This window comes from Pseudonaja textilis, chromosome 1, assembly GCF_049901715.1.
Source record: "Pseudonaja textilis isolate UNSWEBS1 chromosome 1, rPseTex1.2, whole genome shotgun sequence".
Taxonomy (NCBI): domain Eukaryota; kingdom Metazoa; phylum Chordata; class Lepidosauria; order Squamata; family Elapidae; genus Pseudonaja; species Pseudonaja textilis.
The window spans coordinates 84,252,757-84,274,204 of NC_141990.1; the positions used below are offsets into that span (position 1 = coordinate 84,252,757).

Genomic DNA, 21,448 nt, shown 5'->3' on the forward strand with positions numbered 1-21,448 from the left:
TTCAGGCTATACACTTCCAACCTACGCAAATTGAACAAAGCAAGTTTTTCCATTTCAAATCAGTACCATTTTTAAAATTTTAAAACACAGTCATAACTCATAGTATATATACTCTATAGGCATAAACAACTTACAAATACCTGCTTTGAAAACAATTAAAAGCCACATAGATATAATAACATTTTTCATTTGCAGGAGAAGAAAAGGTTCATCAGGAAAACAGAATGCAATATGGTATTATTATTAATGTATTTTTGCTTTGGAATTTTGTCATACCGCAAAATAGTTGTAATTATAATTTACCTCCATCATCATCATCATCATCATTAATCATCTGTGTAGGCTGAACAGATTACTTGTTTATGGAATACTAAAAATGTGTTCTGAACTGATTTTTAGGGGTTGAATAAATGGGAACTCTGATTCCTCCTGTCTGTAGCAAATAATGCCAATGACACTTTTAATACTAAAGGAAGGAGGAGGAAGAACACTGTTGAAAGAAAAAATCCAAGCCTATTTCTCCAAAGTGGGCAAATTGTGACTTTATTGTTCCTGTACTGACCTATAACAATAGATGTGCTCTCCTGACGATTTCTAGGCCAGTGTTCCCCAATTTCTAGGCCAGTGCCTGGCTTCACGAACTGACAAGGAGGGGGAGGAGATGGTTCTGTGCAAGGGTAGGTAAGCACACAAGTGGGTAGATCCATTTGTGCAAGTAGCCACATACATCCCTGCTTGCCCAAATGGAGTTTTGCATGCATGCAAGCTGACCCGCTGCTCGTGCAAATGGGGGGTGCGCGCACCCATTTCTGCAGCCCGGTTCCAAACGGCTCATGCCCTGGTAGTGGGACATGGCCCAGGGGTTGTGGATCCGTGATCTAGTCTATTAGAAGTAATCTGTTGAGCTTTTCAACTTCCATTTTTTTTAAATTATGTATTTATTTTAGTTTTGGAAGTGCTTGATAGTCAGGATTTTATATCTCACTCTGAGGGTACCCAATGTTTAGTGACTGCCTACATCTGTTTTGATTCCCACCAGGTTCTTACTCGGTGGAGTTGTTTATTTCTAATGTTCTTAACAATGAGAAGCTAGAATGTTGCAAAGCAAAGTACCTAAAATAACCTAGGGTGGGTTGACAGATACAAAATGTTTGTGTCTATATTAGATGTATATACTGGCTTCCCTCTAGCAGCTCAAAATAGTGGATATTAGCTTTCTTACTTTTTTTTACCTGCAACAACAACCATATGAGGTTGAGTGGCCTGAAAAAGAGCAACTAGCCCTAAATTATCCAGTGAGCTTCCATGACTGCGGGTGGACCTGCCTAGGGAAGGCCCCACACTCTGATTCCTAGAAGCATTTTCTAGAAAACAAAACAATGGGTTCAGCCTGATGCTTGGAAGCATGTGCACCTACATAGAAGGTGCACACAGAAAGCATTTTGGGAAGACTGAGATGATAGAGAAAAATCTTATTAGTTTTCTCCTAGTAAATATTTTTACATTGATTACAGTATATCCATCATAATAACTATTTTTGCAGAGTGCGCATTATGTGCCATGAAGATTCCAGAGCCTTTTCTTTATGTGATAAGTAGACAGATAAGATTTTTGGAATCTGTACACTATTTCCAAATTCTACTTATTAAAGAGAAACAAAAAGAAAAATGTTATTGCTGTTATATCCTGCCCCTACTCTTCCCACAGGCATTACTTGAGATCAGACAGTACAATACGTGCCATATTTGAGAAAATTAAGATAAAAGCTAGGAGGGAACTGATAATCAAAGTGACTCCTACTGAACATAGCATAGCATAGAAACATTCTTCAATACTCAACCCTACCATAGATTGGCATGGTTCCCATTCATGAAGACCACTGTTCTTTGCTAATTAAATTCTTATTGGGGATGCCAGCACCTTAAGATGATTTATTAAGAAGATTAGATATCCATAGACCCACAAAACCTGGCACTGATCCTAAGCAAGATACTTCTTTAGATGTCTCTTAGGTGTGATCATAATGCTTGTGCATTATCATGTATTATTATAATACTTCAATGTGTACAAGCTAAACAATTATTAACATAATTTAACATGGCATGAACAGGCTGCCTTTTATTAATGCTGCCTTATGTGTAGATTGGAAAGATGAAGCCAGGCTTGGGTTCTAAGGAGCTGGGTGAAGATGGCAATAGGCATTATAATTTTTTCTTCGTTGTGAATTTCCACAGTATATTGATTAAAATCAGGAATTTTCAGATTGCTGGATTCAAAGGACAATTCAGTATTGCTGCATGGGTAAGCACCCTGATTTTTGTTTCAGGGTTGAGTTGTAGATTTGCTTTTATATTTGATATAAAAATGTCATTTAGAAGAGGATTGAAGGCAAACATATGTGCTATTATGAGTAATGAAGAAACTATTTACTTATGAGAAGGCATTTCTTGGCCATAAATATACCAGCCACTTTGATGTTCCAGCGCATTAATGTAAAATATACTACTTACATAAAAACTGAGGCCATCAGTGGTGGGATTCAAAAAATTTTACTACCGGTTCTGTGGGCATGGCTTGGTGGGCATGGCAGGGGAAGGATACTGCAAAATCTCCATTCTTTCCCCACTCCTGGGGGAAGGTTACTGCAAAATCCCATTCCTTCCCCACCCCACTAACCTGCTTTCCAGCTCTATTCTCCTGTGCAGGGCAACAAAAGACCAGCTGATCAGCTGGGACTTGGGTGGTAGAGAATAGATGGGGGCAGGGCCAGTCAGAAGTGGTATTTGCTGGTTCTCCAGAACTGGTCAGAACCTGCTGAATACCACCTCTGGAGACTGAGTAACTGTAGAAAGAAACTATGGCTGCAGAGACAAAGTTCTATTAAATAAGACATTTGTGAGAGTAGTTTGATTTTTTTGGATTAATTTTGTTGGGTAGAATCCAGTGAATCTCTTCTGTCAGCAAAAGTAGGCAATTTCACCTTTCTCTGAAGCCCTTCCTATTCTTCTTGGAGGAATCAGGGAATGAATATTTCTGCACAGATGTTGTGGGGGGAAGGCTTATGAGGTGGTGCATCTAATGGAAATTAATGCATTATCTTTATTTTCATAGAGCTCCATTTCATAAAATGATCCACCTTAGAGACCAAGAGAATACAAATGTGTGTGCGTGCTCTCTTTCTTTCTAATCATATAAGGCCCTTATGCAAATGCAGTGTAACTGACACAATTAAGAGCACTGCACAGCATCAAATACAGCTTAAGAAACACTATTATGATTATCACACAATAAAGTCTTATGGACCCTTGTCATATTCCCACACAACATTTTGTTTTAAAGCTTCTGATGATGACTTGAAGACATTGTAATCATAACAAATGCAGCCTCTTCACAGCAGTTGCAGTCGGTCTCCCTTAAACCTGCCCTATACAGCTACTCCAGATGGTACCTAACATAAATGAGGTGCACACATGTAAATCACTTGTAGCCAATATTTCTTTTATGGCTCAAGTATGATTTATTGCACCTTTTGCGTTTGTAATTAAGAGGCAGAACAGATGGTGAATCCTTAATTTAAAATGCTTTACTTATGAAAATAATCTTTGTCTCCGCATAATTATTGATGTGACCTGGGGAGTTCCTCAATATTTTCCTCCTTGATTCTAAAATCTTTCATTCTGTCTTTCTATGTTTTCTTTTACACTCTCAATTGTTCTTAATGTCCCTGTAGATTGCTTGAAGCCCTTGCCAAATAAAACCTTGGACAACTGATGTGATCTGCTACTGTTGGCTGAAGCAATAACATGACAAGCACGACTTTTAAAAGCTACCTTTATTATTTATTAACTGTATTCTGCCTTTTTCCAGGCATGCCAAGCAATGCATAGAGCACTCCAAACTCATGCTTTTCCCTAGAAACTACCCCCTCCCAATTTTTTAAAAAAGTAAGTCGGACTGAAAGCAAGAGACTGCCCTCATATCAAATAATGGGCTTCTATTACTAAAGGCGAAGGTAAACCTAAATTAGCTATGTTGCAAAAGAGCTCCACAGACTACACATCCCAAAGCAAGTCTTGAAAACACGTCCTATGTTACATCTCTTAATGTTAGGAAACTATACATAAGATTTTCCTTATGTATCTTGGGGTTCAAAGTGCATCATTCTAGAAGGACAAAGGTTTGGAAATAAGGGGTTCAATGCAATCCAGGACTCTCAAAATATAAATTTCAAAGCAAAAAGGTATGAATGAATACCTTAAATTGGGCCTTACACACACACACACACAATGTCAGTAAAATCACATTCTAAGGACCATCATCTTATACTGCTACTCTATTTTCAAGTTTTCCTTTAAAAATAGTGCTTCCTATAGAAACAATTAGAAAGGGTTCAAACTTATCCTGGTTCCCAACTTGCTCCCCCCCACCCAAAAGTAGGCTTAGTTCTATGGTAGAATACTGCATGTGCTACCCCATGAGGCTAGAAAAAAATCATGCATATGATAAAAACTCTTTAAATTCAGCTATTTAGTTTCACTTCTGTACTCTCTTACTAATCCCATACACAGGGGTGGGATTCTACCAGTTCGCACCTATTCGCTAGAACCGGTTAACGTTCTAAGCAGTTCGGAGAACCAGTTGTTAGAAGAAATTAATCTTGCCTAATCCTGTAAGGAAGGCAGGAAGGAAACATTCTGGTATTGCTTACAGAAACTGCCTCTTCGTTAACCCTTATTACATTCTTGGCAGGACTAGACTTCCTGTCTCAGGAACATCTCTGGAGTTTTTTTCCCCTCCTTTGCTGGTACTTTGCTTGTGTGGAGTGACCATTCAAAGTTACAATGGCACTGAAAAATGTGACTTATGACCATTTTTCACACTAAGGACTGTTGCAGCATCCCCATAGTCATGAGAGGCCTGGAGAGGAGATGCGTGCCTTGTTGTGAGTGATATTGAATTGGCCACGCCCAGCCAATAACATGACCATCAAGCCACGCCCACAGAACCAGTTGTTAAAAAATTTGAATCCCATCCCTGCCCATACACGAAGCTCTTCTATACTGTATTACAAGTATATGATTTTCACATACTGGCCATGGAAGGGGTGGGGGGACGACTTCTGATAAATTATATTTTCTTTTTAAACAGCTTTGAGCATTTTATTTTGCCTCCTGTCACTCCTCAACCATCAGCAATGGACACATGGAATTAAGTCAATCTTCTGCAATTTGATGGTTTCAGATATGCTGGAGCTATACAAATCTTAGGATTTGCAACTAATATAAATCTGGGAGTGCCTTTTCATCATAATTGACAGTATGAAGGGGAAGAGTATCATAAGTTATCAAAATCTTGCATATACTGGATTCTAGAATAAACTCTACAAAGTATTTATTTGGTAATTCAATAGTCCCTTGCTGATGCTCCAATATTATCAATATACTACCACTACTACTATTACTATTGCTACTGCTGCTACAGCTACTGTAGATAATTCCCAGGGCACTTATAGGGTAGTAAAAAGATTTTTAATTTTTTAATTTGTTAAATTGAATGGCAACATATTTATTAACTAATTTTAATAATAATTAAATGAAAAAATAGGTTTGTTAATAACTTTGAGGCAGAAAAGAAGGAATACTGTCAGGCACAAAGAACCAGGATCATTCATAGAGTTTAAGTACAAAGGATTTATGATTGCTGCCTACACACAATAATCTAGTCAACTACCGCTCAGCATTGTATTGGTGTTAGATAAGGGTCAGCAGAATTCACGGAGGGACTGGACTTGGGTATGTTGTGAGAACACAAGGACTCTAAACTGATGATGCATTTAACTCTTGCCTTCTAGTTCTGATTTAACTTCTACAAATACAAGACTGAAAACACTGGAAAGTCCTGAACTGATGATGTTGTAGAATACAAATCTGTTCAAAATAATGACCTTGTGCTCGTTATGATTATTGCACTAAAAATTAGCACTTAGAAGTCTAAATTGATGAAAAATCTTAATTAATGAAAAACCTTTCAGTTATCTATGTGATTTCCAAATAGTTGTCAAACACACAAAAATCCTAACATTGAAAGCAAACTACACCCAAGTGTCCGTCCATCCTGCCAGCAAAATATGCCAGGCTTTTTGACATTTTTTTTTCCTGAAAGCATTAAATTCTTTTGGGTCCTATCAGGAGCAAAGATTCTTTCTTCTTAGCACAAGATTTTTATGCGAAATGAGACAGAACTAAAATCAGCACCTGTTTCTGCTTGTGAGGTAATGCAGAAAATACCTGTTTGTGATGCTAAAATGTGTACTGAGACAATGTTCTGCACATTTTCTCTTGCACAGTGTCCCATTTTCTTTTGTCTAATTCTGGCTGTCACAATGCTGAATACAGCTCATTACTCTGTAGTCTTTCCCCTTGTCTTATATTATGTTGCATGCAAAGCTTCCATTCTTTCTGTAAAACTTTAACAAGCTATGGGCTGGGACAGACAGAAGACTATCTTTGCTCGCATTTGCTCAGTCTTCATAAATGGTGATGAAGAATGACTGCATTTCCACATGAGTAGTGACCTTTTTTAAGTTATACTGATAGGAAAGATCCAAATTACTGCAGTTCCCACCAAAATATATAACAAGGGATCTTAAATTCCATTTAAATTAAGTTACAGATATTACAGATGGAATAACATCTACATTCATGGATTTTGAAGTACATAATTTTTCTAGCTTCTTGCAGTTGGTCAGCCAATCAAGTAGGCAATTGCATACAACAGATGCCCTATTGTAATGTTAGAACATGGGTTTGTCTTTAAGATTTCTGTTTTCATTTCCTAAATAAAAGGAACTTCTAAGAACAACTAGAAGTACTTTTCTTAGGGTTACTGCCAAATTTATCTAAAAGGAAAACTGTTTGTTCACCATCTCTATCTGAATGTTAGAAACCTGTCCACCTTATTTATCATTTTCTCACTGAATCTCATTTAATTAAAATTAAATTATCTGTTAAAAAAAAAAAGAACCCTAGTATTTATTTAAAGTAAATCTCTAGTTTGCAAAGGAGAGGAGATACAAGATTCTAGACTGCAGTGGAATGGAGATTTAAATTTATCTGAATTCTTAAGCAATTACATCATTTGAACACTGAATGTTTACAAATTGGTATTTGTATAATTTTTATAAGTTTGATTAAGTTGAAAGATTTAAGATGTTAATTAACTAATCAAAATGCAACTAGATTTTTAAATGAAGCAATTTACCATATCATCATTCACAAACCTGATGGGCTCAAATGTTATTGATAACTATTTTCTCATGACACAAGGACCTTAACAAATTTGAATTTAGTAAATATATTTTCCTAACAAACCCATAATTTAGATTAAAGTTAGATTATGTGTGTAAAATTAGGATGGTGGATAAATTATGCAAGCAAATAAAACCATTTTTTTCATATATTTCAGAGGACCAATGCAAGGATATGAATGGATATGAATCCATTTTCTATGTTTAATAGATAATATAATATTATTGTACAAGACAAGAAGATAATAGAATAGTCTTGGGGGAGGCAAGGTGATATGAAGGAAGATATTGATTTAATTACAGGCATTATTATATGATATTTATTAACTAAACTAAATCCATTTCAATATGGATTGTATCCTAATTATGGGATTCAAAAAAAATTCATGTCTTCATGGACGATCTCATCAGAATAGAAAAAGAATTGATACTACTCTTATTTATGTTATTATTTTTATTTAATCTCTCAATTGGTTTTGAGACTACTGACCATAATATCCTAGACTGCTTCTATAGAGTTAAGTTGCAGAATCAGTGTTTCCATCAACTATGTGATTTCTCAAGATACTATTTTAAATTTATATAAAGCTGCCTTATATAGATATTAGAAAATTTACTTCAAGATATTATCATGTTGAAAACTACCAGTAGTATTTAATTTGGGAAAAACCACATATGATTTAAAACAGTACCTGAAGAAAATATTGTTTTTCACAAGGTTTAGTTAACGCAATGTGTATTTGAGAATTCACTGGGTAAATTGTTTCCTAAGGTAGATACTCAACAACTAGCTATGCTGGGGATTGTGTTATACTCCTGAAAAAAACAGGTCTGCAATTTGGAAGTGCTAGTACTCATCATTGTTGCTAGAGGTCAAAGGGATCCTCACAGCTAGAAATATTTACCATTAGGTTTGTCAGGTATGTCAGCTACATGCATTTTCTGGACAGCAACAGCTTGCCTATTGTGATTCATGCATCAGTATAGTTCTAATTGCTTCACTGCTTCATATGAAACTGCCCTTGGATGACTGTATTGTAATCCATGTAAATGTGACCTTGGAATGGGTTCAGAAATTACAATTATTACAAAACTTAATAGCTTCATTACTGATGGGGGTATGTACATAGTAAATTATGCTAAACAATCTGTAGTGCCCATTGAGCAAGGTTGAGACATTGATATTAATATAAAATCCTAAACAACCAGACACAAGGTTAAAATTAAGGCTGAGGTTAAGATTCCATCTTAATAATGAGACTTTATTTAAAAGCAACTATTTTACCATTTCTTGAATACAACTAGATATCTCCAGATTTTGGAGGGGTTGGGACCTAAATGTGCTTTGGTTAAGCAGAAACTAAAATAAATATTTTACCAAAACTTAAATTATTAACTTTATTTTTTTCTTTTTCAAATTCTTCCAGTTCATATTGAACATGAGGTATTAAATAATTGGCATGAACAAATAATGAACTTGTTTGACACAAGGATTAATATTCAACACTCTGCATGTTTTGAAAGAGTGATGTGAATCAGAAGCTACAAAGTTTAAAATGTATCACCAGGTTAGCTACTCAACATGGATTTTGTAGTGGCTTGTATCTTAGATCTAAGAAAATGGCAGGACTTTTAGATGGTTTGCATAAATATATCTGGCTTGAACAAACAACCATTAAGAGATTGTGCAACAGTAAGTTATACACTGAATATTTGTAATAAAACAGGAAAAGAATTCCTTCTAATAATGATTAAATATTTATTTTTATGACAGGGAAAATTTTAATGGAGGGGTAAAAATTAATTCTAATTACAAAATTTGCCATGCTTCCTCATGAAAAAGCCAATGGTTTTAGGTTCCATAATACATCTAAAAAAATGGGTTCAGCTTATTCATGGATGGGCTTACCCACAAATATATATAATTATCAACACAATCAAGTTTAAATTATTTGAAACCCATGACCTTCTTTCACTGTAAGAATGAAACGTTAAATTTACTCTGAATTTTAGATTCAAAGAAAATTGAGAAAGATGTAGTATTGTTGGTACACTAGCTTGGTTTCAATTGCTAAAATGGACATTTCATTTTTAAAAATATGCTGGAAGTACTATGAGTAGGTTGGATCAGGTATGTTGTTTGTGTGTCCATGCATGTGTGGGTGTTTGGTGGCAATGTTGTAAAGCTCAACAATTCTAAAAAATGATTCATACTACTATTAAACTAATATTAAAAGTTGAATTTCATTTCAACCTACAATATTTCTATTAAACTTCACTAGTCCATATATCTCTCAAAGGGTACTAAATTACTTGTGTGTATAAATATCAACAATGATACATGTCTTCTTTTGGTAAGATTATCTGATCCCTTTTATGAAAAAATAGCTAACCAAATTGCCTAAGCTAAACAATTGCAATGTCCAGAATAACTCCCCACCTTAAAAACAAATCTGACACAGATTTCAACTCAAACTGGAAATTGCTCTTAGACTAACCTAAAGAATGGATTGGTATTAGTGGTGGGATTCAAACATTTTTACTACCAGCTCTGTGGATGTGGCTTGGTGGGCGTGGCAGGGGAAAGATACTGCAAAATCCCATTTCCTCCCCACCCCACTAACCTGCTTTTAAGCTCCCTTCTCCTGTACAGGGCAACAAAAGAAGACCCAGCCAATCAGCTGAGACTCAGGAGGCAGAGAATAGATGTGGGCAGGGCCAGACAGAAGTAGTATTTGCCGGTTCTCTGAACTACTCAAAATTTCTGCTACCAGTTCTCCAGAACTGGTCAGAACCTGCTGAATACCACCTCGGATTGGTACTACATCAAAAATCTAGGTGTATCTAAACACAGAATCTATATTTTAATGATATGAAATATCTAACTGAGAACAGTTTTCTTTTTTAAGAAACATAGAATGAACCTTACTACAATGTACAATTCCATATGGTAATATATACGCAGACCAGTTTGTGATTAGGCTGGCCCATCATGGCAGCCATTTAATGAAGGTACTTATAATATGCTCTCATTATCTAAATAAGCTGTTTCCCCTAAATTTGCTAGGGGTCCCAAGTAAATCAATATGTTAACAGATCATGGAAGAAATTCATAGTCCAAGTAATTGATAATTCCAGGTACTTGTTTGCATCCTTAAATTCCTTTCCTATTTTTCACATTTCTCCAACAATGTTACACCACAGTTCATATTAACCATTAAGAGTGATAAGATTTTATATCCTTTAATTAAACTTATCTTTAATGAGATGTCTAGACTGCTAGAAATAAATGCTAGATAGTATGTCTCAATCTATCAAATTTGGCAGCTTCTTAACAAAAACGAGAATCAGAGTCAATTTCCAATTGTCCAGTTCCTTGGATAAGTATAAGTTCAACCGTGCTCTCAAACTACTGAGTTCTGCTTCCTGCAGCTTAAAATTTATTTGAACCATGCTTGAATCACAAATTCTCAATAATATGTCCGTGTTCATTTATTATATCAGTGCATATAACATTCATTAGACAGTCTTTGAAGAAGACAGAATATCAAAGCCATTATGCTCACATGTTCAATAAAATAATTATTTTAACTTAACTTGAGAGAGAAAGAGAGACTCTATTTTCAAATTCAGCAATGAAAAAAAAAACTGACCTGACTTTGAGTGTAAGTTTTTTCTTGGCTCTTCCGGCCCTTCAATTGGTTGGTCGGCAAGGAACATTCGTGCTTGATCAACAGCACTTAAAATCATTTGCTCTTTTTCCTTCAGCTCACGTCTGAGTGCCTTTCCAAAAAACAAAACAAGGATAATTTGTAAATTCATACTGCAGGCAATCTGCAGAACAGCAGCCCGCTCTTTTCATCCACTCGATCAAACTTATATCCACTTTACCAAACACAGAGATGGAATAAATAAATATAGCGTGAAAGAACATGCAAAACTGATCTGAAATATGGAGGCAAGGCAGGCATTTTAATAGACTAAATTCAAAAATATAAAAGCAAGAGAAAAATCCTATGTGGAATCAAAATATTATGCTCACGCAATTTCAGAAATAACCCATGAGGATTACGTTTAAAGGATAACACCATTAATGACAATACAGTCAGTCCTCGGTTTACAACCATTTAGTGACTGTTTGAAATTATGATGGCACTGAAAATAGTGGCTTATGACCAGTCCTGGCACTTGCAACCAATGCAGCGTCCCTGAAGTTACATGATCAAAATTTGGACCCTTGGCAACTGGCATCAATTTATGATGGTTACAGCATCCTAGGATCATCTAATGTCCATTTGTGACCTTCCCAGCCAGCCTACAACAAGCAAAATCAATGGGGGGCAAGCTGGATTTGCTTAAAGACCAAGGGTTCACTTAATGACCACAGTGATTCATTTAGAAACCATGGCAAAAAGATTGTAAAATCAGGCCTGACTCGCTTAATATGCAAATAATGCGTCTACATTATGAATTGCCCAGAGAGTGTTGTAAAGTGCTATGAGATGGTATATAAACCTAAATACTATTGCTATTGCTAAATGCTATTAACAACTGTTTCACTTAGCAATTGACATTCTGGTCCCACCTGGGGTTGTAAGTCAAGGACTAGCTGTATCATTATACTATCTAGTCTTGTGTTCTCCTCTGCAGTCTGGAAGTGATAAGTGATGAAATTATTAGTGTTGAGGAATCATGGCTATGTCTTGTCAACAGAATGTAGAAGAACACCTAGGAAAAAGCTATAGAACACCATATTGCCTTAAAAGACCACTGCAACTTTTTATGTCAAATGTTTTCAACCAAGTGATATTAATGTTAGTCCCATTCCAGTATACCTTACCTCAGCCAGGAGAAAGAGACCGAAAAAGAAAATCCCAAGTTAGCAAATAAATGAGAACGTTTGATTTATTCTAAAATATGGAAGTGGAGAAGCTTCCTTGTCTATGGAGACTCTCAGTCTTCCAGGTCAGAGTTGTCCCCAAAGGTGCTTTTTCCAAAGTGCAATTGGATTTTCTTTTTCTTTTTTCTTTGAAATGTTTCCTTTGATAATGTTTCACTTCTCATACAAGAACCTTCTCCATTTCAGAAATGCAAAATGTTTTCAAAGGAAAAAACCAAGAAAGTCCAGTTGCCTTTTGGAAAAACCACCTTAGGGATATCTAGTTTCCTTGGCTGGTGCAGGGAAAGGTTGTTTTTATTCTTCTATATTTATGTTTATCCTTTTGTCCATAGCACAAATGTCATTAATTTAAAAATATGGATCTAGTCTGATATCTTGGATTAAGGGAATAAATCTATTGATTTCTTTTGAAATGAAGAGATTTATACTCAACTGATCTTTGTAACTTTAATTAAACATAAAGGAAAATATGATATGTTTTAATTTTGTAAATGAACTTGCTTAGCAGTATCTCCTGCCCTTATATCGTTTCTGAATTAATTCTGTTAAGGCTTGCAAGGAGCCTTACACAAATATAAAAGGAAAATATTCTTTTACTCAGGTAATAGAAATGAAAACTTTCTTGCAGTTAGAAGATGCTCCTTACTAAGAATACTGTACTTTACTTATTAGACAAGCAACACATGAATACATGTGGAAACCTAGTATACTATAGATCCCAGAGAACAAAAGTACAGTTTTTATGCAGTTAATGGCCAGAGGACTAGGTGTCCATTAGAATCCAAAATATTCTATACAGTGCACTAAGATACTTTTGTTTCTATTTATTTATGTATACCCCATCTTTATTGTTTTTACAAATAACTCAAGGCAGTGAACATATCCAACACACCTTCCTCTTTCTCCTATTTTCCACACAAAAACCACTCTCTGAGGTGAGTTGTGCTGATAAGAATGACTGGCCTAAGGTCACCCAATTGGTTTTCATGGCTAAATTAGAACTTGAGCTCACAATCTCCCACTTTCTAGCTTTATGTCTTAACCACTAGATCAAATTGGTTCTCTATCTCTAACACAGCAACTCACACTGACAAAGACTTTATTGCTATTGAAATTATAGTCCCATTGTCTTTTTTTTTAAAAAAACAACAAATGGCTAAAATTTAAAGCTTAATAACAGCAGAGAGTGGTGCTGTTCCCACACACACACACACACACACACAGATTGCCATCTTGAGAAAACTTTTGAGAAAATGTTTAAAGTAGTTTGCAACATAGTAGAACTATTTCTTTGGATGATAATATGTTTCTCAAATGCAATATCTAGATCTCTGCTACAGTCCAAACTATGATTAAGTAGTCAAAACTTATTCTAACAGCGTTTGTTTCAATAGGTTATATTTATCAATATTTACCATATTAAAAATTAAAATAGATGCATTTGCTGCCACTATTACTTCTGACAATTGTTTGATGAGGTTTTCATATTATGTCTTTTTCAGCATAGACTGGCAAATAATTTTGATTTTGTGGACCCTCCCAGAGACTCTAGGACCATAGTTTAGGAAATAATGATTTAGAGTTTTGGTCATAAAAAAAAAACCAGAAATGTACTGCTATCGTGCCATATAATACCTATATTAGCACCTATTAATTAGTGGAAGATGTTTACATAATTTACGGACTAAAAAATCAGATATTATTGCCCTACAGTATTCATTTTAGAGAACACTCTTATAATACAAAATGTTGATGTTAATGTGGATTTTCTTTGCACCACAACAAATAAGGCAACCAGAAATAACTTTATTTCACATAGAGAGAGCAACTTTTCTGTTACAAATTTCAGCAGTAAAGTTCAAGTGAGTCTATTAAACTCCCTAAGCCTTACAGATATTTGCATCATTCATAATATTCTTCCTAAGCATGCATATTATTATAAAACAAACTCCTTCAAAGATTATATGTCACATATATTTTTGAAGGCCCTTAAACATGAGTAGTAGTTGTGGTTATTCCCCTCAAACATGTCTGGAACCCATATGAGCCACTCTTATGCTTGGACAAAGGTGTCAGGTCAATGATAGCTCACCTCTAAGTAATATAGCATTACTGGCTTCACTCTGGCTCAGCTCTTTATAGGGCAATTGTATGAGGAGGAAACTTAATACTACTGTCAATGTTCTAAGTTTATCTTCCATAATAAACTTTGGCTGCTACTAAAAATCAAATTTTAACTTGTTATTCCACACTAAAAATTCACTCTGCAGCATGTCTGAAATCCAAAATGAAATGGACACTAGGTTTCTATTACCTTAAAAACATTGATTGCTGATTAATTTTTTAAAAATAAAAATGCTTATTATTGTTTCAAATTGTTTTATTTATATATAAGCATGAAAAAAAATAGACTTAGAGTAACCCATTCTATTGGTTACTGGGATAAATTTAAGCCAGATTGATTTTATTGACTTCAGGCTAAGCATAGCTAATGGTAAAATTCAAGATTCTATGGTCCAATGGCTGAATTTCTTTATTCAGCAAAACTCAGGAATTGATCCTGTTCTGTAACTCTTTTAGAAAGCCACTTTTAGAAATTCAGGAATTTCTTTAGCAAGTTTGATGAGGACTCAGGGAGACAACTTTAGGAAAGAATTAAAAGTTCCATTATGTGATTGACTTCTATTCAAATAATATTGACTGTCCTCAGAATTGCTAAATTATAAACATGCAGGCTATTCAAAATAATTACTTCATCAGCCAATCCACTAAAATATGCACAATTGATCAAATTAGTTTCAAACCCAGAGGTAAACCTGACTTAATATAATGGGCTTTAGTTTCTCATAATGCACAAATAATTATCCTAAAATATTTCTTTTAACAGTTAAATTATTTTTTCTATGGCAGGAGAATATATTAATGTTTAATCCATAGCACATGAATACATAATTTGCAACTCAGTAAACATTTATTCAATTATTGTTAGCATGTTTATTTTAATATATTCAATGCAAAGTTCATGAAAATGCTAAAAATATCATGATTCAGAAAAGGATATGAATGCAAAGAGAATGTTAACCTTAAACCTGGTGTACATAGAAAAGCTTAAAAGTTTGTGAAATCTTAATAATAGTTCATAATAAGGAAATATTTTGTTCACTTTTATTTTTAATGTGCAACTCCCAACTCACCATTAATTTGGTGTACACTCAATCCTAAAAAAAAGGTCAAAACTCATTTTCCTGTAAGCCAGTAAATGCATCAATATCTGAATAAATATAGCAAAGACATCCTTCCCTTCCTTATACTTGAAGGAATAATATATAACTAGAAAGGTTCCAAAAACCCCAGCAAAATGTGGCTAATCCATTCTTCTGTTCTGGTCAGACATGTTTCAGAAGATTGTAAACTACAAGAGAGTTACTTAAGTAATGAAAAAAAATTACACAATCAAAGAAAATTAATTTCAAACCAAAAGAATACAGAAATAACTGTTCAATCTTTCTTTCGGGAAAAAATAGTAATTTACATATCACACAGAATACCTTAAATTTGAATGTGATGGAAACAACATGAATTATTAAAAGATAACTTGAGTGAAATTACATTGCTCATAAATCCCTGTAATAATTTAATTTCACTGTAAATTTTGAGTAAAAACAACCTAATAGAAACGAATAGTAAAATCATGTTTCCATTAGTTTTAATCATGTACCTAACAGTCACATACAATTACAGGCTTCGCAAGAAGAAGGAACAATCACGGGGCTGAAATCTTTGTTCTAAATTACTTTGCTATGCCTGTTTATTCACAATTACTCAAAACATATTGATTAAATTTCCAAAATAGAGCTACCACACTTGGAGCTTGGTTAACAAAAATGATGAAGAAAAAAAAGACTCAGCCTGGGTTGCTAGCTGCCATTTTATAATTTGGTTGTTCTTCTGCAACATATTAATGAAAGATTTGAAGAGCTCAGTAATTCACATTAACGACAGGCCTCAAATTATAGTCCAATATTTGCATGTAGCTTTTAAGAAAAGGGACAAAAAAGCCAGGGACCATCTTGGGTAGATAATAGAGGTGGCAAGAACAAATTACGATGATGACTGTCTCTTTTTCATAGTAATTCTGTTAGGATGTTCACCACTCAAAATTTTAGATTGTCTTCCCGTCTCAAAAATTTGGAAACCCATAAGAACATGTTTTGTGTGTGTGTGTGTGTGTGTCGGTGTGTCGGTGTGTGTGTGTCGGTATGTGTGTGTATGTATATAGGTATATGTGTGTGTGTGTGTGTGTGTGTGTGTGTGTATGTATATGTATGTATGCATATATATATATGGTTACAACACAGATTTTGTTTTCCTTCTGTCTGTTTTTGTGTATAGCAAAAAAGATCATGTTATACAATCAGCAATGTAATGCCTCCTATAGATGTCTATACTTACAAAGATCAGAACTGTGCAAGCTGTCAACTCATAAAGCATTCTTATGTCTGTTTTAGAGTTGCCATAAACAGTGGGGGGGAGGAAATCTAGAAGATCAGTGCAGTAGTTTGAAATAGAAAGTACATTCCAACACTTATTTTAAAAAGATTGTAACTAAGCTACCAGAGCTTTTGGACGTGAATATATTTAATTGGAGAACATGATTGATGACACCCAGCCCATGAATGTGCTTAATTGGAGAATCTGATTTATGAGACACTCGGGGGCGGAGAACAGGATCATAGGTGACTGCAAATTACAGATGCCGGAGTTGGTTTCATACAGGTAATGCCAGTATGTCACCTTTAATAAATCCTTTGAAGTTTTTTGAAGTTTGGCTCAAAACTCATGATTTAATTAGGGTGATTGCTGGAATCCTGACACAAGCAATGATATTGCCTGTGACATTCTATGGAAGCCAAAGTTGGACTTTAAAGAAGCAGGATTAGAAGAGTATTGTAACCTTTAAACTTTAGTGTTAGAGAACATTCCTGCAAATACTATGGACAACAAAGAAAACAAACTGATGGATTATCAAACAAATCAACACAAGGCTCAAATTATCCAACATTGTGTGAAGACCTGGTTCTCTGGAGAAGGCTTTTATGCTGGGAAAGGTAAAGAAAAAAGAAGTGGGTGACCAGCAGCTAATCCATTCCATTCCGTTCCGTTCCGTTCCAGTCCCTTCTGTTCCATTCTACTCAACTCTACTCTACTCTACTCATATTATATTAATATATTATATTGTATTGTATTGTATTGTATTGTATTGTATTGTATTGTATTGTATTGTATTGTATTATATTCACAATACACTGAGAAGTGAAGTTAATTGACTGCACAATGATATTTTTGGCATCAGTGAGATTGAATATTTTCAGTTAGAAGTTCATATTAATTGCTCTGGATATGAAAAACAAGGATGGAATGCTTTTGCTTTCACAGTTAGGAAGGAGATAGCAACAACTGTACTTGGGTCCAGTACAATTAGTAACTGAATAATTTCAGACTTTGTGGACAATCTTTTAACATAATGATTATCCAAATCTATGCTCCATAGATGAAGAAGAAAAGGAGGTTGAGAGGTTTTATGGCTAAGTTCAATTTGAAACTGATAGTTGTGCTGCTTGTAGTTTGGGAGTAGAACATCAAGAGTTGGAACTGGTAAGGGAAATAATGTAATATATGATGCAGGACATAGAAATGACAGAATGATTTATCAGTTCTGCCATTTCTGTGATTTCTTCATTTCTTCATTTGAACAGGATTCAAACAACCAAAATAACACATATGTACATCACTAGATAGAGTATAGAGAAATCAAATTAACTATATTATTAGCACCAGGAAGTAAAAGAATTCTAAGTTAAAGTAGAAGAACAAACACAACCAACTTCCGGTACATGATCTTAAACTTATACCCACTTTTCAAATGGAACATCAGGGATTGTTTTGAAGTCCTGAAACTGGAACTATGGAATGAAATCAAAGACGTTGTTAAGGAAGAACATGAAAAGAGACTGCCAAAGATGAAAAAACATAAGACAGGAAACTGGATGTCAGAACAAAGCTGGGGAAATTGTCAAGATGAGAAGAGAATCCTAAGCAAAGAATGACAAACTTCTCAGAAAGGAACTTCACAAAGAATTTCAACGCATTCTTAGAAGCGACATGAAGAAATTTATTACAACAACATCAATAAAGATACTGAGGATGAACATAAACATGGAAAAACAAGTAAATATCTCCAAACTCAGAAGGAGGTTCCGACCTCAAATTGGTTATACTAATATGCTAATGAAAAGACACTAACTGATTTAGTGACAATCAAATAAAGATGGAAGCAGCATACAATGAAAATCAGTAGAGATATTTACATCCAACATACATTATAAGACAGTCCCAATTTACAATATCTTCTTTACTAGAACATTAAGTTAGACCAGCACTCCAATCATTACCAAGTCAGAAGACTACAGGAATGAAATATCTACATCTGAGTGTGACAAGCAACTGAAGAATAAACAGTAAAAGTTCTAGCCAAACTATGCCAGCAAATATGTAGAATGACATGAGAGTCAACAGATTGAAAGATGTCACCATTAGAACGCCTGACAGGTCAGGTTGTGGACATATCATAATGGAGAAAATCTATGTATTGGAATACTGAGACAATATTGTCTTGATAGCATATATAATGCATGAATCACTAATTATTATATAATCAAATCTAAGAAGGAAGGGGACATATTTGGTTTATAGTGGATTTCAGTGAAAATAGAGTTCATCAAAAATAGTTCCACTATGGTTTCTCTACCCAACTTTTTCGGTACATCAATCAACATCATGTGACTCTGTTTTGTCCCTTACCTGTACATTTTCTATTTTAAAACTATCCTTAATTGTACCCCATCTTTTTCTATTCAAATATATCTTGACAAGATATATTTACATATTGCATAGTTTTGCTCTTTTTCTTTTCATTCTCTTCTCTATCTACAAATTTTGAATCCTACCGTGTTCATTACTTTTATTACATTATACCCCTGCTTGTAGCCCAATTTCAGTATTTTTCACCTCTCTTAAGCTTTTGTAACATCTAAGGATCCTCTCTGTTCTGACAATTTTAAAGTTTTATTCTGTACTTCAACATAATCCCAGTCTTTTCATTCTCTTTTAGAGCAAGCTTTATAATAAGCAGTCTAACTTTCACTTTCCTCCTGTTTGTCTCAGCCCACTGTTCTGCTAACTGTTTAAGAATTAAGTTACAGGCTCGCATTCTAATAAAATGTCGTCTTCCACTAGTGGCAATGCTTGAATCAAGGACTCTGCCAGCAGAAGAAAGAATTTCTCTTGCTCCCTAGCAGTCTGCTTCAGAGAATCTCCTCAGCTTCTAAGTAAATATTTAGGATGAGATATTTAAAAGGGTTGTGAGGGTGGAGGTTATCTAAGTTACATTCCTCCTATCCCTACCAATGTTTGTATTCTCGACCTCTTTATTAACCTCTGGAGATAATATTTACATAAAATAATTCATAAGTCAGGCCAGCAAAATATGCAAAGAAAACTAATAACTCTGATGTCAATGTTCTATTATGATTTTCCTGATACGATCCTCTACAGTTCTAATTTTGTAAGTCATGCCTCCTTTGCCCTTCCCATAACAGTACTTCATTTCTAGCAATAAAACATGTTTATTTCCTTCATTCTGGGGAAAAAAGTTTAATACTCAACGCCAGACACATCCTGATGGAGCTAGAGCAGGAGTGTCAAGGCCCGGATCCAGCTTGTGGGGTGCTTAGATCTGGTCTGTGGGGCCAGCCTGGAAATAGCAAAGGACTGGCTCACATGCCTCTACCAGCAAAAATGGAGCTTGGGGTGTGTGTGTACCCCCAGGCTCCATTTTTGCTGGCAGAGGGTTAGAAAAACAAACTAAAAACAAACAAAAGGAGAAATGTTTCCCTTTTGCATTTGAGCATGCAAGAAAGAGCAGGAAAGGAGAAAGGGAAAGAGGACAGACAAAGAAAAAGAAGGGAAGATGGGAAGAGAGCAAGGAAGGAAAAATAAGGAAAGGGGGAAGGAAAAAGAAAGGAGAATGAAGAGGGAAGGAAAAAGAAGGGAGGGAGGGAGGGAGGGAGGGAGGGAGGGAGGGAGGAAGGAAGGATGGAAGGAAGGAAGGAAGGAAGGAAGGAAGGAAGGAAGGAAGGAAGGAAGGAAGGAAGGAGGGAGATTATGAGAGTGAACGAGGGTCTCAGGGAAGTCCTGTCTTAGCACTTGGCCACCACAGGTACCCCTGACATGAGTGATATCAAGCTGGTCACGCCCATTCTGGCCAAACACTCCCAGCCCTCCAATGTCAAACACAACCCTGATGCAGCCCTCAATATAATCGAGTTTGACAACCCTGAGCTAGAGCAAGAAATTTACCAATTTGGCAACTGAAAATATTTGCAGAAATTTCTATTGCTTTATCCTTTGTATTGCACTATAAATTTTGTGGCTGTGGAAATCAAATATGAAATGGGGTACTGAACATAGAATTTCAGAGTTTTGTTTTAATTTGAATGGAGGTTTCTAGTCCATAATGCTATTGATCAAATATAAATACAATTGATAGTACCTAATGAAATTTCCAAAAGCTTCAAATAGAATAGAATAGAATAGAATAGAATAGAATAGAATAGAATAGAATAGAATAGAATAGAATAGAATAGAATAGAATTCTTTATTGGCCAAGTGTGATTGGACACACAAGGAATTTGTCTTGGTGCAAATACTCTCAGTACACATAAAAGAAAAGATACATTTATCAAGAGTCCAGAATCATAAGTTATGACACTTAATGATAGTCATCTCATAGTCATATCAAAGATAGTCATCAATCAATCTTGACTGATCAGAAACAGTTGAGTAATATTTTCAGTATTTGAAGAATGCAGGTTTACAGAGCTCACCAGTTCTTTGCTTCTTATAAAGATTAAGGTCATGTTATGTAATACAGTGGAACTGCAGATAAATAGCTTAAAACGTATCATTTCCTAGTAGCAAATTCGGTTTATCTAAAAACAAATTTCTTCCCCTTTGGATTACACAAACCCTAATGAACAGCTTTAAAAGAAATCTTTGTAGATCTGGGGGAGTACTCCAACAGAAACAACCAGAATCATGAAATGGGCATTTTGGTTTTCCTTTCTTCACCGCATACAGCGCATAAATCAATATGATTTATCTTATTAATCCAAGATAACACT

At 35.0% G+C, this 21,448-nt stretch overlaps 1 protein-coding gene across 7 annotated transcripts in view; it reads right to left on the bottom strand.

Moving 5' to 3' along the window:
- UTRN (utrophin) overlaps positions 1-21,448 on the bottom strand; it is a 353,724-nt gene that overhangs the window by 85,523 nt on the left and 246,753 nt on the right. For all 7 annotated transcript variants that reach the window (XM_087939884.1, XM_087939867.1, XM_087939871.1 and 4 more), the window contains exon 55: positions 10,960-11,089. In XM_087939884.1, the coding sequence (XP_087796010.1) occupies positions 10,960-11,089 (130 nt within the window). The remainder of the gene's footprint in view (positions 1-10,959; positions 11,090-21,448) is intronic.